At 49.6% G+C, this 22,851-nt stretch overlaps 1 protein-coding gene across 1 annotated transcript in view; it reads left to right on the top strand.

Annotated features, from left to right (window-relative positions):
- Positions 1 to 22,851, top strand: part of gh1 (growth hormone 1) — an 81,101-nt gene that overhangs the window by 6,812 nt on the left and 51,438 nt on the right. The window contains exon 3 of the mRNA XM_072487036.1: positions 2,011 to 2,050. Coding sequence (XP_072343137.1) covers positions 2,011 to 2,050 — 40 coding nt within the window. The remainder of the gene's footprint in view (positions 1 to 2,010; positions 2,051 to 22,851) is intronic.

The following is a 22,851-nucleotide window of genomic DNA, read 5'->3' as shown; positions in this document are numbered from 1 at the left end:
ATTTTGGGGTCACGCTAGTTGCTAAAACAATTACTGGCATGTATAAAGCCCAGATGTCATTCCACTTTCAAGTTCTTTTTTTTGCGCACAATTGGTTTTAAAAGTTTCCATTATACCAATTTATATACTTGCCAATAAAAGCTGTGTCCAAAATACTAAAATCTGAAACAAAAACAGAAAAGCAGAAAACATTCAGCAGGTCAGGCAGTCAAATCAATGTTTAGAGCATTGCCCCTTCATCAGACTGGAATTGGATATATCCCCTGCTTGCGGCAACTGCTCACCAATATCAAAGAGCTGATGTCAAATGATTTTCTCTAAGATCTGTCAATGGTGTGAATAATGCTCGAGGCACAGAATAACAACAGATCTTCCATTCCACCCTATTTTTGTCTGTCCAACCTCTTTCCTATTAGACTGCAGCTTCTAGAGTGTCCTCCCTGTCAATGCTTTTCAAAGCTGTTCTTGGATGTCCATAGTTTTTTTTTCATCTCTATGTTTGATGTGGTATTTTCAAGCCTTGTAGGTTGAACGCACTAGCCCACCAAAGTAATTTTACTTTGCAGGTTGGATGCTGGCAGTTAGCTGCTTTGTTCATTATTATGTTCAGACACAGCAAAAGTGTTTGAACTGTTTTCCACTTTCCGATAGCAGCATTACCGTTTTATCTATATTTGCCATTTGTTACTGGGCTCCATTGAGTTATTGGACCGAGCCAACAGTTAAAGCAAAGCAGAAGATGAGGTAGCAGTGATCATGACAAATCGCTGTCTGCCAGTCTGGCTCAGTATAGTGTTCTTGCCTCTGACTTAGAATGGTTGGGGCTACAAGCCCATTTCCAAAGTTGGCCACATGAATCTAGGCTGACACTTCAGTGCAAACTGAACATAGAAGATATAGAATATAAAACATACAGTGCAGAAGGAGGCCATTCGGCCCATCGGGTCTGCACCGACCCACTTAAGCCCTCACTCCCATCCTATCCCTGTAACCCAATAACCCCTCCTAATCTTTTTGATCACTATGGGCAATTTATCATGGCAAATCCACCTAACCTGCATGCCTTTGGACTGTGGGAGGAAACCGGAGCACCTGGAGCAAACCCACGCAGACACGGGGAGAACGTACAGACTCCGCACAGACAGTGACCCAGCGGGGAATCGAACCTGGGACCCTGGTGCTGTGAAGTCACAGTGCTAACCACTTGTGCTACCGTGCTGCTGTGTTTTCTTTTACTTCTTTCATGGGATATAAGCATTGCTGGAAAGGCTAGCATTTGCTTTCCATCCGTAATTGCCCCTTAAAAGGTAGCGATCAGTTACCTTCCTTAACTGCTGCAGTCCATGTGGCGTAGGTATATAATAGTGCTGTTAAGAAGGGAGTTCCAGAATTTTGACAAGTGACCGTGAAGGATTGGCAATATAGTTTCAAAGGTATGGGTGGTGTGGCACCTGCAGGTGTGGAACCTACAGGTGGTACTGTTCCCATGTGCCTGCTACCCTTGCCTTTCTATTGATGTGTTAGGGTCCTCTTTGCCAACTATGGTGAACATAATATCCCAAGGCACTGCCGAAAGAGTGCTATTAATCTCATTGTTTGCGGGAAATGGCTATGTACAATTGGGTTCCTCCATGTGCACACAAAAGTACAAAATACTTCACTTGAAAAATAATTCATTCCCTTTAAAGTGCTTTGGAATGACTTGAAGACATGAAAGATGCTACACTATTGCAAGTTCTTTCTTTCTTTAAAATCAGAAAAGAACACCCAGACAAAATGGCAAGTCGTGCAACATTCTGAATGCAATTTACCAGCAGCCTTGCACACACCACTGCATACCTCTGCTAACTCCCCATCCCGTGATACAATGTACACTTGGTATTGCCTGGAATGAAATATACACAAGAGGCTCACACAGACTAATCGTGGTGTGTAAAAAGCCAAAAGTCCATTCTCCTAGTCAAGGGTTTAATTGTATTAATGTGATTTGATTTCTATTGCCTTGTGTAGGAAATAGTTCGGGATCATCTGATGAAGCCCTTTATATCAGGTAGTTCTCATCACTAAAGTTTTCACTCACCAGGTTCATCTGTATTCTGCAATGTTCAATGTTGTATTTTGTTATCAAGATATAATGCAAAATTGTGTACAAGCCAACAATTTACATTTTCATTTTCCTCTGAATATCTTTTGTGTTAAAAGCATCACAGTTGTTTGCTGTTAATATGCACATTTATCCGAATTGTTCTGTTTGCTTTTGAGATATTTGTAAATCTTGCTGTGTTTGGTGTGTTGAAAATTGAATGCAATGGTCAAAGTTTCCATGTAAATAGTCATAAGTACTGTTTTTGAATTCTGTTTGTGGTTAAACAAGAAATTACAAATAAAAACGGAAAATTAATTTGAGTTTCTGATATGTAAACCAATGAAGAGACTGTATTTGCATTCTTACTTCCCATAATTAGTATGTTTTGTATGGAGGTATGTCCTTTCTTACCTAGAGTGTGTTTTCTCATAATTCAGCACCAAGCTTTCGTGAGTTTAAAATTAAGACGGTTATTTATTCTCACACACTTGCCCCAAATTAACATAATGCTCTACACAGTATAATGCACATATAAATATTAGACACAGATGAAGAAAGTGTACTTTTATTGCTCACAATTAATTCAGTCTCTGATTTATGATTTGACTTAGAATGGTTGGGGCTATAAGCCCATTTCCAAAGTTGTCCACATGAATCTAGGCTGACACTTCAGTGCAAACTGAACATATAGAACATATAGAACATAAAACATACAGTACAGAAGGAAGTCAGAGAAACCAGCCAGGGGTTGGTTTAGCAGAGGGCTAAATCGCTGGCTTTGAAAGCAGACCAAGGCAGGCCAGCAGCACGGTTCAATTCCCGTACCAGCCTCCCTGAACAGGTGCCAGAATGTGGTGACTAGGGGCTTTTCACAATAACTTCATTTGAAGCCTACTTGTGACAATAAGCGATTTTCATTTCATTTCCAGTCGTCTGCATGGCAGGCCTATGGTTTCCTGAATGGTTTCGGCAATTTAAAGTAGAAGTGGGGGTTCTTGTAAAGCAAAAAATTCACAGCAGTTTGTGACATTTCTTGCAGTTGAGCATCTAGGAGGCTGGTTCTCAGTTGATCTTTGAAACTAGAGCAGGTTAGTCCTTGCTGCTTTATGACTTGCAGCTATTTTCAGAGCCTGGTTCTCAGACGATTGACAACTGATGGCTCTTAAAATGCAAAGATGATGGAGAGTTCTCTTTTTTTAATAAATTTAGAGTACCCAATTCATTTTTTCCAATTAAGGGGCAATTTAGCATGTTCAATCCACCTACCCTGCACATCTTTGGGTTGTGGGGGCGAAACCCACGCAAACACGGAGAGAATGTGCAAACTCCACACGGACAGTGACCCAGAGCCGGGATCGAACCTGGGACATAGGCGCCGTGAGACTGCAGTGCTACCACTGCACCACCGTGCTGCCCCTGAGAGTTATGTTTTTGGGTCTTCTGCAGTCTCCATATCAGAATCCAGTTTTGGTCACATAGTCAGCGGCCATTGTCCACCTAAATGGCTTAAAGCTTAAAAGACCATTGAGATACAATACTACAGTCATTTTCAAACCCAGGGTCACGGCCCGTCGGTGGGTCGAAGGCAGGTGTCAGCAGGGTTGTGGGGCCATGCATCGCGGCATTCCCTATCATGGAGCCATGCATCGCGGGGTTCCCGATCGTGAGAAGTAGTGCCCAATAATGCAATCGGCTTTTACAAATGCCAGCCATGACCGGCTTTCAGAATGATGGCTGTTCCATGCATGCATGCCCCCCTCAGCAGTACGCAGGCTCAGAGCCCAGTGGGGCAGACCACCTCCTCCTGACATTAGCGCACTGATCCAGGAGAAGATTTGTTTTTTTAACAGCTGGAGTCTTCCTGCTTGTAGCGGCGGCAGACAGCAGGTCATGTGTTCTGGGCGCGAGAGAGATTCCTCCATTTTGCAGTTGCCAGCAGTGCTGGTGTGAACTCCCGGGCCTCTGGTGAACAATCCATGAAGAAGAAGCTGAAAATAGAAACAAAGCAGCACAAAGATGATTACTTTAGGTTTATTAATCATGCCACTGCAAATCAGGATGCAAAGTTCATGGGCGGGATTCTCCACTCCCGCGCCGAAGTGCCCACGCCATCGTGAATTCCGTCGAGATTCACGATGGCACGAAACGGCCCCTATCTCGACCGATTCAGGGCCCGATAATGGGCTAGGAGCGGGGCCGTGTCATTTACACACGCCAGGCCTTGCGGCGCCGCATACATGACGTGGCTGGCGCCGCATAACTGCCGTCACCCGCGCATGCGCGGGTTGGCCGGCGCCAACACGCGCATGCGTGGTTGCCGTCCTCTCCGAGCCCACCCCGCAGCAAGATGGCAGACGCATCTTGCGGGGCTGCGGAAGAAAGGAGGTCCTCCTTCAGAGAGGACGGCCCGACGATCGGTGGGCACCGATCGCGGGCCACCCCACATTTGAGGTACCACCCGGTGCAGGATCCCCCCCCCCAGGCCGGCCCCCCAGCGTTACCGCGCTGTTCCCAATGGCAGCGACCAGGTGTGGACGGCGCCAGGGGGAACCCGCCGTTTTGGGCTGGCCGCTCGGCCCATCCGGGGCTGAGAATAGCAGGGGTGCCGGAGATTCGCCATTTTGGGTGTCTTGGGCGATTCTCCGGTCTGCGGCCCGCGGAACTCGACGGGGCCGTTCCCGCCGCTTGGGAGAATCATGGGAGGGCGTTGGACCGGCGTTGCGGGAAATTTTGGCGGCCCAAGCGATTCTCCCAACCGGCGCGGGAGTGGAGAATCGCGCCCCATGTGTGTTACATGCAGGGATGCACTGGCAAATGAAAGTTTATAACGCTCAGAACTTCAAAGACATTTGAAGACTAAGCATGGCAAGTCGAGGACAAACCTCTTGATTTTTTCAACGGATGCAGTGAGGTCTTAAATCATCAGCTTAAGTCAATATCAGAAATGTAACATTAAATGACAAAGCAAGTGAGATTGTGAGGCACAAGCAGACTCACCTGTCACATTAAAGGTAAGTGAAAATGGTGTGTCTCGAAGTTCCGGCGGCGTGGGTCGCGAAGGTCAGCTGGCATGGGTCGCGAAGGTCAGCTGGCATGGGTAGCGAAGGTCAGCTGGCATGGATCACGAAGGTCAGCTGGCATGGATCACGAAGGTCAGCTGGCATGGGTCGCGAAGGTCAGCTGGCATGGGTCGCGAAGGTCAGCTGGCATGGATCACGAAGGTCAGCTGGCATGGGTCGCAAAGGTCAGCTGGCATGGGTCACGAAGGTCAGCTGGCATAGGTCGCGAAGGTCAGCTGTCATGAGTCCTGAAGGATGGCCAATTGGTAAAAATGGATCCCAGGAAAAAAAGTTTGAAAAGCACTGCAATATTAGATAGATAGTTGTCTTTCAAAGAACAAAGAAGACTACAGCACAGGAACAGGCCCTTTGGCCCACCAAGCCTGCGCCGATCCAGATTCCTTATTTAGATCTACTACTTATTGCCCAAACAATCTGTATCCCTCCATTCGCTGCCCGTTCATGTGTTTATCAAGATACATCTTAAATGTTGCTATCATGCCTGCCTCCACCACTTCCACTCGCCACAGGTTCCAGATACCTACCACCCTCTGCGTGAAAAACGTTCTCCGCACATCTCCCCGAAACTTTTCCCCTCTCACCTTGAACTTTGTAATTGAGTCTTCCACCCTGGGAAATAGCTTCTGACTATTCACTCTGTCTATACCTCTTGTAATTTTCTAGACCTCAATCAGATCTCCCTTCAGCCTCCATCTTTCCAATGAAAACAATCTGAGTTTATTCAACCTCTCCTCATATCTAATACCCTCCAAATCAGGCAATATCCTGGTAAACCTTCTTTGTACTCTCTCCAAAGCGTCCACATCCTTCTGGCAGTGTGGCGACCAGAACTGCACGCAATATTCCAAATGTGGCCTAACTAAAGTTTTATACAACTGTAACATGGCCTGCCAATTCTTGCACTCAATGCCTCGGCCAATGAATGCAAGCATGCCATATGCCTTCTTGAAATCCATATCCACCTGTATTGCCACTTTCATGGAACTATAGACCTAAACGCCCAGATCCCTCTGCGTGTCAATGCTCCTAAGGGTTCTGCCATTTACTGTATAATTCACACCTGAATTTGATCTTCCAAAATGCATCACCTTGCATTTGTCCATCTGTGGTAGACCGCATTATATGTATTACGGTACCTGTATTAGAGATACGTGGGTAAATCCCTGTCTGCTGGCTCCGCCCAGTGGACGGTATAAAGAGGTGTTCATCCCCGGCTGCAGCCATTTTCTGTTACGAGCTGCTGGGGAACACAACTTGTCTAATAAAGCCTTCGATTATTCTCTAATCTCGCTTTTGCAATAATTGATCATGCATCAATTTATTAGACAAGATATTGAAAGATGGAGCTCTGCATCAAGCCGGACCGTCTGCAACTTAGCCCACACGTGGCAAACGCTTTGGCCACCTTTGAACTCTGGCTGGCTTGCTTCCAGAGCTACATCTGGACGTCCACAGACTCACCCATGGAGGACCAAAAGTTACCAGATCCTCTACTCGAGGGTGAGTCCCGAAATTTTTCCACTCATGAGGGACTCGTCTAACTACGCTGAAGCTATGGCACTACTGAAAGGGCATCATATTCGCCCGGTGAACCAAGTATATGCTCGACATCTTCTGGCCACCAGACACCAAATCGCGGGGGAATCCCTGACAACTTCTACCGCGCCCTGCTAGCCCTCGGTAGGAACTGCGGCTGTCAGCAAGTTTCGGCTACCGAGCACACTGAATTCTTAATTCGGGATGCCTTTGTCACAGGCATGCTGTCCACACAGATCCGTCAGAGGCTGTTAGAAGGAGATACATTAGATCTTAAGGAGGCTAGGAGACTCGCAAACTCTTTAGAGTTGGCGTCCCGTAACGCCCAGGCATACGCCCCCGGCAGCATGGCACCCCCATGGACCCCCACTTGCTTCTGACACAACCTCATCCTCCAATTCACCACAAGCCTGCGCCGCGCGGCAGCCGGTCAACCCCAGGTGGCCCAGATGTTACTTTTGTGGGCAGACCAAACGCCCCCAGCAACGTTGCCCGGCCCGATCAGCGCGTGCAAAGGATGCGGTAAGGGGCACTTTGTGGCGGTATGCCAGGCCCGGTCAGCCGCCACCATCTCCGCACACCCCGCGGGCAACCCGGTCCCGCCGCCATTCTCCACCTCGCAAGCCATGTGCGGCCCATGGGCGCCGCCATCTTGCACTCCGCAGGCCGCGTGCGGCCCGTGGGCGCTGCCATCTTGTCCACCGACTGCCATGTGCGACCCATGGGGGCGGCCATCTTGGACGGTGCTGCAGGACCCCGACCAAACTGGCCGTTTGTCACCTGCGGAGACCACCTTCGCCGCTATTCAACACGGGGCCTCCCAGCATCTGCCGCATCTCGCCTCCCTTACCCTGGACCAGTCTCGGTTACGGAACCTCACGACTGCGATGACGGTGGAACTCAACGGGCACAAGACGTCCTGCCTTTTCGACTCCGGGAGCACGGAGAGCTTTGTTCACCCCACCACAGTAAGGCACTGCTCCCTCACGGTACACCCCGTTAAGCAGAAAGTCTGCCTGGCCTCCGGATCCCATTCTGTGGAAATCCAGGGGTACTGCATTGCGAACCTCACTATCCAGGGCATAGAGTTTAACAACTTCCGGGTCTACGTCCTCCTCCACCTCTGCGCTGCCGCACTCCTGGGCCTGGGCTTCCAGTGCCACCTCCAGAACCTGACTTTTAAATTCGGCGGACCCATACCCCCCATCACTGTCTGCGGCTCACGACCCTTAATGTCGACTCGCCTTCCCTGTTTGCGAACCTCACCCCGGATTGCAAACCCGTTGCTACCAGGAGCAGACGGTACAGTATCCAGGACAGGACCTTCATTAGGTCGGAAGTCCAACGGCTGCTGAAGAAAGGCATCATCAAGGCTAGCAACAGCCTCTGGAGAGCCCAAGTGGTAGTTGTAAAGACCGGGGAGAAGCACAGGATGGTCATTGACTACTGTCAGACCATCAACCGGTACACACAGCTCGACGCGTACCCCCCCCCACGCATATCTGATATAGTCAATCAGATTGCACAGTACCGGGTCTTCTCCACAGTGGACCTAAAGTCTGCCTACCACCAGCTCCCCATCCGCCCGAACGACCGCCAATACACTGCTTTCGAAGCAGATGACCGGCTCTTCCACTTCCTTAGGGTCCCCTTCGGTGTCACTAATGGGGTCTCGGTCTTCCAACGGGAGATGGACCGAATGGTACGGATTGCGGGCCTCCTTCCCGTACCTAGATAACATCACCATCTGCAGCCATGATCAGCAGGACCACAACGCCAACCTCCGTAAATTCCTCCATACCGCCAAACTCCTTAATCTCATTTATAACAAGGAGAAATGCATGTTCAGCACCGATTGCCTAGCCATCCTTGGCTACATAGTGCAGAATGGAGTAATAGGGCCTGACCCCGACCGCATGTGCCCCCTTATGGAGTTCCCTCTTCCCCACTGCCCCAAGGCCCTGAAACGATGCCTGGGGTTTTTAGCTTATTATTCCCAGTGGGTCCCCAATTACGCGGACAAGGCCCGCCCACTAATCCAATCCACAGTTTTTCCCCTGTCGTCTGAGGCCCGCCAGGCCTTCAACCGCATCAAGGCGGGCATTGCAAAGGCTACGATGCACGCTGTCGCTTCCAGGTTGCAGCTGTATAGAACCTTAGTTTGGCCACACTTGGAGTATAGTGTTCAGTTCTGGTCGCCACACTACCAGAAGGATGTGGAGGCTTTAGAGAGGGTGCAGAAGAGATTTACCAGAATGTTGCCTGGTATGGAGGGCATAAGCTATGAGGAGCGATTGAATAAACTCGGTTTGTTCTCACTGGAACGAAGGAGGTTGAGGGGCGACCTGATAGAGGTATACAAAATTATGAGGGGCATAGACAGAGTGGATAGTCAGAGGCTTTTCCCCAGGGTAGAGGGGTCAATTACTAGGGGGCATAGGTTTAAGGTGAGAGGGGCAAAGTTTAGAGTAGATGTACGAGGCAAGTTTTTTACGCAGAGGGTAGTGGGTGCCTGGAACTCACTACCGGAGGAGGTAGTGGAGGCAGGGACGATAGGGACATTTAAGGGGCATCTTGACAAATATATGAATAGGATGGGAATAGAAGGATACGGACCCAGGAAGTGTAGAAGATTGTAGTTTAGTCGGGCAGTATGGTCGGCACGGGCTTGGAGGGCCGAAGGGCCTGTTCCTGTGCTGTACATTTCTTTGTTCTTTGTTCTTTGACGCATCGGACATAGCACTGGCGGCCACCCTCAACCTGGAGGGCAGGCCAGTGGCCTTCTTTTCCCACACCCTCCATGCCTCTGAAATCCGACTCTCCTCTGTCGAAAAGGAGGCCCAGGCCATTGTAGAAGCTGTGCAGCATTGGAGGCATTACCTGGCTGGCAGGAGATTCACGCTCCTCACTGACCAACGGTCGGTTGCCTTCATGTTTAGTACTACTCAGCGGGGCAAGATAAAAAATGATAAGATCCTGAGGTGAAGCTCTCCACCTACAATTATGAGATCTTGCATCGTCCTGGGAAGCTCAACGAGCCTCCTGACGCCCAATGCCGCGGTACATGTGCCAATGCACAAGTGGACCGACTCAGGACCCTACACGATGACCTCTGCCACCCGGGGGTCACCCAGTTCTTCCACTTCATCAAAACCCGCAACCTGCCCTACTCCATAGAGGAGGTCAGGACCGTCACCAGAAACTGCCAAATCTGCGCAGAGTGCAAGCCGCACTTCTACCGGCCAGATAAAGCACACCTGGTGAAGGCCTCCCCTCCCGCCCCTTTGAGCCCCTCAGTATGGACTTCAAAGGGCCCCTCCCCTCCACCAACCGCAACACGTACTTTCTGAACGTGGTTGATGAGTTCTCCTGGTTCCCCTAAGCCATCCCCTGTCCCGACATGACTGCTGCCACCGTCATTAAAGCCCTCCACAGTATATTCACACTGTTCGGTTTCCCCACCTATGCACACAGCGATAGGGGGTCCTCCTTTATGAGTGACGAGCTGCGTCAATTCCTGCTCAGCAAGGGCATTGCCTCAAGCAGGACGACCAGCTACAACCCCCGGGGAAACGGGCAGGTGGAGAGGGAGAACGGGAGAGTCTGGAAGGCCGCTCTGCTGGCCCTACGGTCTAGAAATCTCCCAGTCTCCCGCTGGCAGGAGGTCCTCCCCGATGCACTCCATTCCATACGTCACTCCTGTGTACCACAACTAATGAAACCCCCCATGAATGTCTTCTTGTTTTTCCCAGGAAGTCCACCTCCGGGACATCACTCCCAACATGGCTGGCATCTCCTGGATCCGTCCTGCTCCGGAGACATGCGCGGACCCATAAGTCTGACCTGTTTGTCGAGAGGGTCCACCTTCTTCATGCTAACCCACAGTATGCCTACGTAGCATAGAACATAGAACATAGAACAATACAGCGCAGTACAGGCCCTTCGGCCCACGATGTTGCACCGAAACAAAAGCCATCTAACCTACACTATGCCATTATCATCCATATGTTTATCCAATAAACTTTTAAATGCCCTCAATGTTGGCGAGTTCACTACTGTAGCAGGTAGGGCATTCCACGGCCTCACTACTCTTTGCGTAAAGAACCTACCTCTGACCTCTGTCCTATATCTATTACCCCTCAGTTTAAAGTTATGTCCCCTCGTGCCAGTCATATCCATCCGCGGGAGAAGGCTCTCACTGTCCACCCTATCCAACCCCCTGATCATTTTGTATGCCTCTATTAAGTCTCCTCTTAACCTTCTTCTCTCCAACGAAAACAACCTCAAGTCCATCAGCCTTTCCTCATAAGACTTTCCCTCCATACCAGGCAACATCCTGGTAAATCTCCTTTGCACCCGCTCCAAAGCCTCCACGTCCTTCCTATAATGCGGTGACCAGAACTGTATGCAATACTCCAAATGCGGCCGTACCAGAGTTCTGTACAGCTGCAACATGACCTCCCGACTCCGGAACTCAATCCCTCTACCAATAAAGGCCAACACTCCATAGGCCTTCTTCACAACCCTATCAACCTGGGTGGCAACTTTCAGGGATCTATGTACATGGACACCTAGATCCCTCTGCTCATCCACACTTTCAAGAACTTTACCATTAGCCAAATATTCCGCATTCCTGTTATTCCTTCCAAAGTGAATCACCTCACACTTCTCTACATTAAACTCCATTTGCCACCTCTCAGCCCAGCTCTGCAGCTTATCTATATCCCTCTGTAACCTGCTACATCCTGCCACACTATCGACAACACCACCGACTTTAGTATCGTCTGCAAATTTACTCACCCACCCCTCTGCGCCTTCCTCTAGGTCATTGATAAAAATGACAAACAGCAACGGCCCCAGAACAGATCCTTGTGGTACTCCACTTGTGACTGTACTCCATTCTGAACATTTCCCATCAACCACCACCCTCTGTCTTCTTTCAGCTAGCCAATTTCTGATCCACATCTCTAAATCACCCTCAATCCCCAGCCTCCATATTTTTTGCAATAGCCTACCGTGGGGAACCTTATCAAACGCTTTGCTGAAATCCATATACACCACATCAACTGCTCTACCCTCGTCTACCTGTTCAGTCACCTTCTCAAAGAACTCAATAAGGTTTGTGAGGCATGACCTACCCTTCACAAAGCCATGCTGACTATCCCTGATCATATTATTCCTATCTAGATGATTATAAATCTTGTCTCTTATAATCCCCTCCAAGACTTTACCCACTACAGACGTGAGGCTCACCGGTCTATAGTTACCGGGGTTGTCTCTGCTCCCCTTATTGAACAAAGGGACCACATTTGCTGTCCTCCAGTCCTCTGGCACTATTCCTGTAGCCAATGATGACATAAAAATCAAAGCCAAAGGTCCAGCAATCTCTTCCCTGGCCTCCCAGAGAATCCTAGGATAAATCCCATCAGGTCCCGGGGACTTATCTATTTTCAGCCTGTCCAGAATTGCCAACACCTCTTCCCTACGTACCTCAATGCCATCTATTCTATTAGCCTGGGGCTCAGCATTCTCCTCCACAACATTATCTTTTTCCTGAGTGAATACTGACGAAAAATATTCATTTAGTATCTCGCCTATCTCTTCAGACTCCACACACAATTTCCCATCCCTGTTCTTGACTGGTCCTACTCTTTCCCTAGTCATTCGCTTATTCCTGACATACCTATAGAAAGCTTTTGGGTTTTCCTTGATCCTTCCTGCCAAATACTTCTCATGTCCCCTCCTTGCTTGTCTTAGCTCTCTCTTTAGATCCTTCCTCGCTACCTTGTAACTATCCATCGCCCCAACCGAAACTTCACACTTCATCTTCACATAGGCCTCCTTCTTCCTCTTAACAAGAGATTCCACTTCCTTGGTAAACCACGGTTCCCTCGCTCGACGCCTTCCTCCCTGTCTGACCGGTACATACTTATCAAGAACACGCAGTAGCTGATCCTTGAACAAGCCCCACTTATCCAGTGTGCCCAACACTTGCAGCCTACTTCTCCACCTTATCCCCCCCAAGTCACGTCTAATGGCATCATAATTGCCCTTCTCCCAGCTATAACTCTTGCCCTGCGGTGTATACTTATCCCTTTCCATCATTAACGTAAACGTCACCGAATTGTGGTCACTGTCCCCAAAGTGCTCTCCTACCTCCAAATCCAACACCTGGCCTGGTTCATTACCCAAAACCAAATCCAACGTGGCCTCGCCTCTTGTTGGCCTGTCAACATACTGTTTCAGGAAACCCTCCTGCACACACTGTACAAAAAACGACCCATCTATTGTACTCAAACTATATCTTTTCCAGTCAATATTTGGAAAGTTAAAGTCTCCCATAATAACTACCCTGTTACTTTCGCTCATATCCAGAATCATCTTCGCCATCCTTTCCTCTACATCCCTAGAACTATTAGGAGGCCTATAAAAAACTCCCAACAGGGTGACCTCTCCTTTCCTGTTTCTAACTTCAGCCCATACTACCTCGGAAGAAGAGTCCCCATCTAGCATCCTCTCCGCCACCGTAATACTGCTCTTGACTAGCAGCGCCACACCTCCCCCTCTTTTGCCTCCTTCTCTGAGCTTACTAAAACACCTAAACCCCGGAACCTGCAACATCCATTCCTGTCCCTGCTCTATCCATGTCTCCGAAATGGCCACAACATCGAAGTCCCAGGTACCAACCCATGCTGCCAGTTCCCCTACCTTGTTTCGTATACTCCTGGCATTGAAGTAGACACACTTCAAACCACCTACCTGAACACTGGCCCCCTCCTGCGACGTCAAATCTGTGCTCCTGACCTCTATACTCTCATTCTCCCTTACCCTAAAACTACAATCCAGGTTCCCATGCCCCTGCTGCATTAGTTTAAACCCCCCCAAAGAGCACTAACAAATCTCCCCCCCAGGATATTTGTGCCCCTCAGGTTCAGATGTAGACCATCCTGTCTGTAGAGGTCCCACCTTCCCCAGAAAGAGCCCCAGTTATCCAGAAATCTGAATCCCTCCCGCCTGCACCATCCCTGTAGCCACGTGTTTAAATGCTCTCTCTCCCTATTCCTCATCTCACTATCACGTGGCACGGGCAACAACCCAGAGATAACAACTCTGTTTGTTCTCGTTCTGAGCTTCCATCCTAGCTCCCTGAAAGCCTGCCTGACATCCTTGTCCCCTTTCCTACCTATGTCGTTAGTGCCAATGTGGACCACGACTTGGGGCTGCTCCCCCTCCCCCCTAAGGACCCGGAAAACACGATCCAAGACATCACGTACCCTTGCACCTGGGAGGCAACATACCAAACGTGAGTCTCTCACGCTCCCACAAAATCTCCTATCTGTGCCCCTGACTATCGAGTCCCCAATTACTAATGCTCTGCTCCTCTCCCCCCTTCCCTTCTGAGCAACAGGGACAGACTCCGTGCCAGAGGCCCGTACCCCATGGCTTACCCCTGGTAAGTCGCCCCCCCCACAAGTATCCAAAGCGGTATACTTGTTTCTCAGGGGAACGACCGCAGGGGATCCCTGCACTGACTGCTTTTCCCCAGTCCCTCTTACAGTTACCCACCTATCTCCAATCTTTGGTGTAACTAATTCCCTGAAGCTGCTATCTATGACCCCTTCTGCCTCCCGAATGATCCGAAGTTCTTCCACCTCCAGCTCCAGTTCCCTAACTCGGTCTTGGAGGAGCTGGAGATGGCAGCACTTCCTGCAGGTAAAATCATCAGGGACACTAACTGCATCCCTCACCTCAAACATCCTGCAGGAGGAACATTGCACTCCCTTCCCTGCCATTCCTCTTACTTTCTACCAAGATCTGGCTAACAACTAAATTAAATTTTTATAAAAAATAATAATAATATAATAAAATATGGTACTTACCTCAGACCAATGGGTTTTATTATTAGGTTAGAGGAGGAGGGCGGGTGGGAGACACTACACGTGTAGTGTCTCGGGTTTCCTCTCCACCAGAATTTATTGGTGAGGGTCTTCCCAGTCGTCCGCGGGTCGACTTCCTGTTCCCGCCTAAAAAACTAATTTTAAAAAAAAGAAAAATTCTCAGCTCCTGCTGAAATTGACTAACCAGCCAGCTCCACTCCTGCCGAAATCGACTGGCCTGCCCCTGCAAAGACAAGTGCTTTTAAAGGTTGACTTACCTCCCAGCAGCCACTTCCGCAATGCTCCCACTGAAACTGACTCACCAGCTGATTCTCCCGCCGAAATCGAATGCCCCGACAGACGCCAGAACACGGTCTCCCTCTGGGATCTGGCACCCACTGGATCCCCACCCACGGCCCCCTCACCAACCCTTCTACCCGAACCACTCTTCTCTGCTCCACCCACTTCCCGACCAGCGCACCTCACTGCAGCCCCCGCCCCAGGAGGATCCGTCCTCCCACTGGTTCCATCCGGAGGTAACGAAGCAGAGGACTGCATGCTCCCAGAGTCGAAAATGCCTGAGTCGGCGCCTGCAACACCACTGAGACTGCGACGGTCGCAGAGGACTATCAAGGCCCCTGATCGATTGATTTCTTCGTTGTAATTGTTACTATGGTTGTTATTGTTACTGTTAAAGGCTTTGCCACCACCCCCACCAGACTTCCTTTTTCAACAGTGGGTGAATGTGGTAGACCGTATTATATGTATTACGGTATCTGTGTTGGAGGTACTACTGTATTAGAGATACGTGGGTAAATCCCTGTCTGCTGGCTCCGCCCAGTGGACGGTATAAAGAGGTGTTCATCCCCGGCTGCAGCCATTTTCTGTTACGAGCTGCTGGGGAACACATCTTGTCTAATAAAGCCTTCGATTATTCTCTAATCTCGCTTTCGCAATAATTGATCGTGCATCACCATCTTTATCCATCTAGCTAGCACACCCCAATTTCCATGCAATTTTATCTTTTGTACCAGTCTGCCATGAGGGACCTTGTCAAATACCTTACTAAAGTCCAAATAGACAACATCCTCAGCCTTTCCCTCATCAATTAATGATGTAATCTCCTTAAAAGACTCTATCAAATTGGTAAGATATGACCTTCCCCGCACAAAACCATGTTGCCTATCACTAACAAGTCCATTCACTTCCAAATGCGAATAAATCCTGTCCCTCAGTATCTTCTTCAACTGCTTCCCCACCACTGATGTCAGGCTCACCAGCATATAATTACCTGGATTATCCCTGCTTCCCTTCTTTAATAAAGGGACAATATTGGCTATTCTCCAGTCCTCTGGAACCTTACCTGTGGTCAAAAACGATGCAAAGAAAGCTGTTAAGGCCCTAGCTATTTCCCCTCTCACCTCCCACAGTAAGCTGGGAAATATCTCATCCAGCCCAGGAGACTTGTCTACCTTATTGAATTTTAAGATATCCAACATTTCCTCCTTCATTATGCTGACAGGTCCCAGAGTATTCACACACCCATCCCTAACCTCAACATCTGTCATGTCCCTCTCCTTGGTGACTACCGATGCAAAGTACTCATTAAGGATCTCACCCACTTCCTCTGATTCCACGCATAACTTCCCTCCTTAACAGGTGGAGAACTGATAGTATCAGCTTTTATTTTGAACTTCAAACTTGGAGATATGTGTTTTGGAGTAAGTGTTGAACAGGTATGAGTTCCAAAAATAATATTTGTCTTGGTGTGTCCATTCCAGGGGCACACCAATGAGACATTAATTTCTTAAAATAATGAGTGCTCATTACTGTATAATACATGACACCCATTTATCCTGCCACTCCATGTTTACATGTCTCCAATTAGGTTTTGGCCTACAGCAATCGTGAAATGGCCTCAATAAAAGTAACAAATAACATTCTAGATGATTGTGATCACGGTTATTACCTCTCCTCATCCATCTCAAACTCTCTGCAGGGTTTGACAGGGGGAAACAGTAACATCCTCCTGCATCATCTTTCCTCTGTTGGACTGATTTGCTTAGTTCCACACTGCCCCATCCAATTGTAGTCAAGGCTTCTCTAGCGATGACTTTACTTCTCATCCCACACTATTACCTTCAGAGTCCCATTGCAATCTGTTCTGTTATTGCCCCCCCCCCTCCTCTTTCTCATCTGTAACTGCCTAATGAATAACATCATTAGGTACTGTCACACGCAGCTCTACCACTCCACTGCTTCTCTCAACCTGTCCACTTCATCTGAATAAACAGATTGTTGGCAGATATGCAGTTCTGGACGATCCTGCCAGTGGGAAGGGCCAGAAGATTTTGCCCTGTATTTCCAGTTAACTTGATCAGGGTGATCAACAACTCCTGTGATTCCTCCGTTGAGTTAGCCAGCAGAATAACGTCATCCGCATACTGAAGATTTGATGCTCGCCACCTGCTAATCACCTGCTCATAGCCATTTCTGCTGAAGAAATATGGTGAGGGGGACACATCCCTAACTAACACCCTTTTTGACTCGAAACTGGAGATGTAAACCCTTTTTCCTCCTCTCCTCACTGTCCAAGTCTCCAAATGCTCCTTCCAGGAGAAGCAGTAATTTTGGAGCACTTCTTTCAATCTAGTCTACCGCACCTGCTGTTCACAATGTGACCTCCTCGAAATTGGGAAGATCAAATGTAGATTGGGTGACCACCTTGCAAAACACCTCAGTTCAGTCCACAAGGGTGGCCAAAGGGAATGTTGATGCGGCCAGAAAAGAAGAAAAGGTGGCGCCAGAGCAGGTGTGCTGAACGTGAAAATAAGAGTAAAACAGAAACATGTGAAGAAAAGGAAACAAAATAGATGGACAGAGTTTACGGTCTGAAATTGTTGAACTTAATGTTGAGTCCAGGAGACTGTGAAGTGCCTAATTGAAAAATGGGTACTGTTATGTTGAGCTTCACTAGAACAGCGCAGTCAAGGACAGAGGTGTCAGTGTGACAGCGAGGGGGAGATTCAATTGACAGACCACCGGAAGCTCAGGGTCATTCATGCTTGTGAACTGAAAGAAGGTGTTCCTCAAAGCGGTCACCCAATCTTGGTTTGATCTCTCCAGTATAGAGATACTAGCAACTCTGACCCTAGCTCAATACCAGTTTCTCATATGAGATCTAATCGATTGCCTTCTCAAACTCAATGAAGCACACGTATATTGGTTGCTGATGTTCTTGGAGTTTGTGCATCATGATCCGAAGATTAGCGACTTGAACCCTGGTTCTTTTTCCACGTCAAAATCCAGCTTGCTCATCAGCAATCTCGTTGCTGATCATCCTGAACAAGGTTTTACTCGTGCGAGAGATCAAAGTTCTATAATTTAGTCACCATTCTTTGGAAGAAGGATAAAGATAGAATCTGTCCATGTCTCCAAACATTCAAAGAATTTAAAAGCAGAATACTGACTTCCGGGTGCGGCGATGACCAGCTGAGTCGCACGTTTCGGCAGCTCCCTGTGAAACGGAATTTGGGGCTCTTGATAGGAGCCCCAACGTCAATTTTGACGGCTAAAAACACTGTGCGGTAAACCAGAAGGGAATCCCCCCTGGATACGGATGGAAAAAGGAGGAGAGAGTGGCCAGATTGCAGTGGATCCTTTAGAACAGCGGCAAGGAAGGCAAGCAAAAACCAAGATGGCGTCGGAAGGTGGCAGTTTAACATGGGGCCCTGAACAACAAGAGTTCTTGAAATGCTGTGTGGAAGAGATCAAAAAGGAAATGAAGAAAGAGCTGTTGGCCCCGATACTACAGGCGATCGAAGGGCTAAAGGAGGAACAAAAGACCCAGGAGCGGGAGCTTCGGGTCGTGAAGGCAAAGGCAGCCGAGAATGAGGACGAAATACAGGGCCTGGTTGTGAAGACGGAGACGCAAGAGGCACATCAGAAACGATGTGTGGAAAGGTTGGAGGCACTGGAAAACAACGCAAGGAGGAACAACCTGAGGATTCTTGGTCTTCCTGAAGGTGTGGAGGGAGCGGACGTCGGGGCATATGTGAGCACGATGCTGCACTCGTTAATGGGAGCGGAGGCCCCGGCGGGTCCGTTGGAGGTGGAGGGAGCATACCGAGTGATGGCGCGAGGACCGAGAGCAGGAGAAATTCCCAGAGCCATAGTGGTGAGATTCCTCCGTTTTAAGGATAGAGAAATGGTCCTTAGATGAGCAAAGAAAACTCGGAGCAGTAAATGGGAGAACGCGGTGATCCGCGTTTATCAAGACTGGAGTGCGGAGGTGGCGAGAAGGAGGGCGAGCTTTAATCGGGCCAAGGCGGTGCTTCATAAAAAGATAAAATTTGGAATGCTGCAACCGGCAAGACTGTGGGTCACATATCGAGGGAGGCACCACTACTTTGAGACGGCGGATGAAGCGTGGACTTTTATTGTGGAAGAAAAACTGGAATGAGCGGGTTATTAAAAAGAATGTTCGAACAAAGTGGTGGGGCGAATGTGGGGGGCAAAGAGGGGTTTTATGTACTAATCCTGCGATGTGGTAACTTTTCTCTCTCCCACAGGTGGTGATGGGGGGGAGGTGGAGGAGATGGGGCGTTGGCCATTGGGGGCGGGGCCAAGGGAGAAGCGCGGGCTTGGTTCCCGCGCTATGATAATCATGGCGGGAATAGAGAAGCAGGAAGGAGGGGGCGTCGCACGGTGCGAGCTGTGGTCACGGGGGGAAGCCGAGGTCAGCCAGAGTTTGCTGACTTCTGGGAGCAACATGGGGGGAGTAATTACGCTAGCGGGGGATCTAGCGGGGGGGGGGGGGTGGGAGGGGGGAATTACTGGGTTGCTGCTGCTGGGGAGAGGGGGGAGCTGGTATGGGAGAGGATGGGCGGGGGGGCACCGCCTGGGGGAGATACAGCTGCGTGGGAACCGGGTGAGGAGCTGGAAAAAGGTGATGGCTAATCGACAAGGGGGGGGGGGTAGGAAGCCCCCCAACTCGGCTGATCACATGGAACGTGAGAGGGCTGAACGGGCCGATAAAGAGGGCACGGGTACTCGCACACCTTAAGAAACTTAAGGCAGATGTGGTTATGTTACAGGAAACGCACCTGAAACTGATAGACCAGGTTAGGCTACGCAAAGGATGGGTGGGGCAGGTGTTCCATTCGGGGCTAGATGCGAAAAACAGGGGGGTGGCTATATTAGTGGGGAAGCGGGTAATGTTCGAGGCAAAGACTATAGTGGCAGATAACGGGGGCAGATACGTGATGGTGAGTGGCAAACTACAGGGGGAGACGGTGGTTTTGGTAAACGTATATGCCCCGAACTGGGATGATGCCAATTTTATGAGGCGGATGCTAGGACGCATTCCGGACCTAGAGATGGGAAAGCTGATAATGGGGGGAGATTTTAATACGGTGTTGGAACCAGGGCTGGATAGGTCGAAGTCCAGGACTGGAAGGAGGCCGGCAGCAGCCAAGGTACTTAAAGATTTTATGGAGCAGATGGGAGGTGTAGACCCGTGGAGATTTAGCAGACCTAGGAGTAAGGAGTTCTCGTTTTTCTCCTATGTCCATAAAGTCTACTCGCGAATAGACTTTTTTGTGCTGGGAAGGGCGTTGATCCCGAAGGTGAGGGGAACGGAGTATACGGCTATAGCCATTTCGGATCACGCTCCACACTGGGTAGACTTGGAGATAGGGGAGGAAACAGGAGGGCGCCCACCCTGGAGAATGGACATGGGACTAATGGCAGATGAGGGGGTGTGTCTAAGGGTGAGGGGGTGCATTGAAAAGTACTTGGAACTCAATGATAATGGGGAGGTCCAGGTGGGAGTGGTCTGGGAGGCGTTGAAGGCGGTGGTTAGAGGGGAGCTGATATCAATAAGGGCACATAAAGGGAAGCAGGAGAGTAAGGAACGGGAGCGGTTGCTGCAAGAACTTTTGAGGGTGGACAGACAATATGCGGAAGCACCGGAGGAGGGACTGTACAGGGAAAGGCAAAGGCTACATGTAGAATTTGACTTGCTGACTACAGGCACTGCAGAGGCACAATGGAGGAAGGCACAGGGTGTACAGTACGAATATGGGGAGAAGGCGAGCAGGTTGCTGGCACACCAATTGAGGAAAAGGGGAGCAGCGAGGGAAATAGGGGGAGTGAGGGATGAGGAAGGAGAGATGGAGCGGGGAGCGGAGAGAGTGAATGGAGTGTTCAAGACATTTTATAAAAAATTATATGAAGCTCAACCCCCGGATGGGAGGGAGAGAATGATGGGCTTCTTGGATCGGCTGGAATTTCCCAAGGTGGAAGAGCAGGAAAGGGTGGGACTGGGAGCACAGATCGAGGTAGAAGAAGTGGTGAAAGGAATTAGGAGCATGCAGGCGGGAAAGGCCCCGGGACCGGATGGATTCCCAGTCGAATTCTATAGAAAATATGTGGACTTGCTCGCCCGGTACTGACGAGGACCTTTAATGAGGCAAAGGAAAGGCGACAACTGCCCCCGACTATGTCTGAAGCAACGATATCGCTTCTCTTAAAGAAGGAAAAGGACCCGCTACAATGCGGGTCCTATAGACCTATTTCCCTCCTAAATGTAGATGCCAAGGTCCTGGCCAAGGTAATGGCAATGAGAATAGAGGAATGTGTCCCGGGGGTGGTCCACGAGGACCAAACTGGGTTTGTGAAGGGGAGACAGCTGAACACGAATATACGGAGGTTGTTAGGGGTAATGATGATGGCCCCACCAGAGGGTGAAACGGAGATAGTAGTGGCGATGGATGTCGAGAAAGCATTTGATAGAGTGGAGTGGGATTATTTGTTTGAGGTGTTGAGGAGATTTGGTTTTGGAGAGGGGTATGTTAGATGGGTGCAGCTGTTGTATAGGGCCCCGATGGCGAGCGTGGTCACGAATGGACGGGGATCTGCATATTTTCGGCTCCATAGAGGGACAAGGCAGGGATGCCCTCTGTCCCCATTATTGTTTGCACTGGCGATTGAGCCCCTGGCGATAGCGTTGAGGGGTTCCAAGAAGTGGAGGGGAGTACTTAGGGGAGGAGAAGAGCACCGGGTATCTTTGTATGCGGACGATTTGCTACTATACGTGGCGGACCCGGCGGAGGGGATGCCAGAAATAATGCGGATACTTGGGGAGTTTGGGGATTTTTCAGGGTATAAATTGAACATGGGGAAAAGTGAGTTGTTTGTGGTGCATCCAGGGGAGCAGAGTAGAGAAATAGAGGACCTACCGTTGAGGAAGGTAACAAGGGACTTTCGTTACCTGGGGATCCAGATAGCTAAGAATTGGGGCACATTGCATAGGTTAAATTTAACGCGGTTGGTGGAACAGATGGAGGAGGATTTCAAGAGATGGGATATGGTATCCCTGTCAATGGCAGGGAGGGTGCAGGCGGTTAAGATGGTGGTCCTCCCGAGATTCCTCTTTGTGTTTCAGTGCCTCCCGGTGGTGATCACGAAGGCTTTTTTTAAAAGGATTGAAAAGAGCATCATGGGTTTTGTGTGGGCCGGGAAGACCCCGAGAGTGAGGAAGGGATTCTTACAGCGCAGCAGGGATAGGGGGGGGCTGGCACTACCGAGCCTAAGTGAGTATTATTGGGCCGCTAATATTTCAATGGTGAGTAAGTGGATGGGAGAGGAGGAGGTAGCGGCATGGAAGAGATTAGAGAGGGCGTCCTGTAGGGGGACTAGCCTACAGGCTATGGTGACAGCCCCATTGCCGTTCTCACCGAGGAACTACACCACAAGCCCGGTGGTGGTGGCTACACTGAAGATTTGGGGACAGTGGAGATGGCATAGGGGAAAGACTGGAGCCTTGGGGGGGTCCCCGATAAGAAACAACCATAGGTTTGCCCCGGGGGGAATGGATGGGGGATATGGAATGTGGCAAAGAGCAGGAAAACGCAACTGAAAGATCTGTTTGTGGATGGGAAGTTCGTGAGTCTGGGAGCGCTGACCGAGAAATATGGGTTGCCCCAAGGAAATGCATTCAGGTATATGCAACTGAGGGCTTTTGCGAGGCAACAGGTGAGGGAATTCCTGCAGCTCCCGACACAAGAGGTGCAGGACAGAGTGATCTCAAAGACATGGGTGGGGGATGGTAAGGTGTCAGATATATATAGGGAAATGAGGGACAAAGGGGAGACTATGGTAGATGAACTAAAAGGGAAATGGGAAGAAGAGCTGGGGGAGGAGATCGAGGTGGGGCTGTGGGCAGATGCCCTAAGCAGGGTAAACTCGTCGTCCTCGTGTGCCAGGCTAA

The sequence above is a fragment of the Scyliorhinus torazame genome, chromosome 21 (assembly GCF_047496885.1).
Source record: "Scyliorhinus torazame isolate Kashiwa2021f chromosome 21, sScyTor2.1, whole genome shotgun sequence".
Taxonomy (NCBI): domain Eukaryota; kingdom Metazoa; phylum Chordata; class Chondrichthyes; order Carcharhiniformes; family Scyliorhinidae; genus Scyliorhinus; species Scyliorhinus torazame.
The sequence above is the reverse complement of the archived record's forward strand: the minus strand, read 5'-3'. Positions and strand labels throughout refer to the sequence as shown.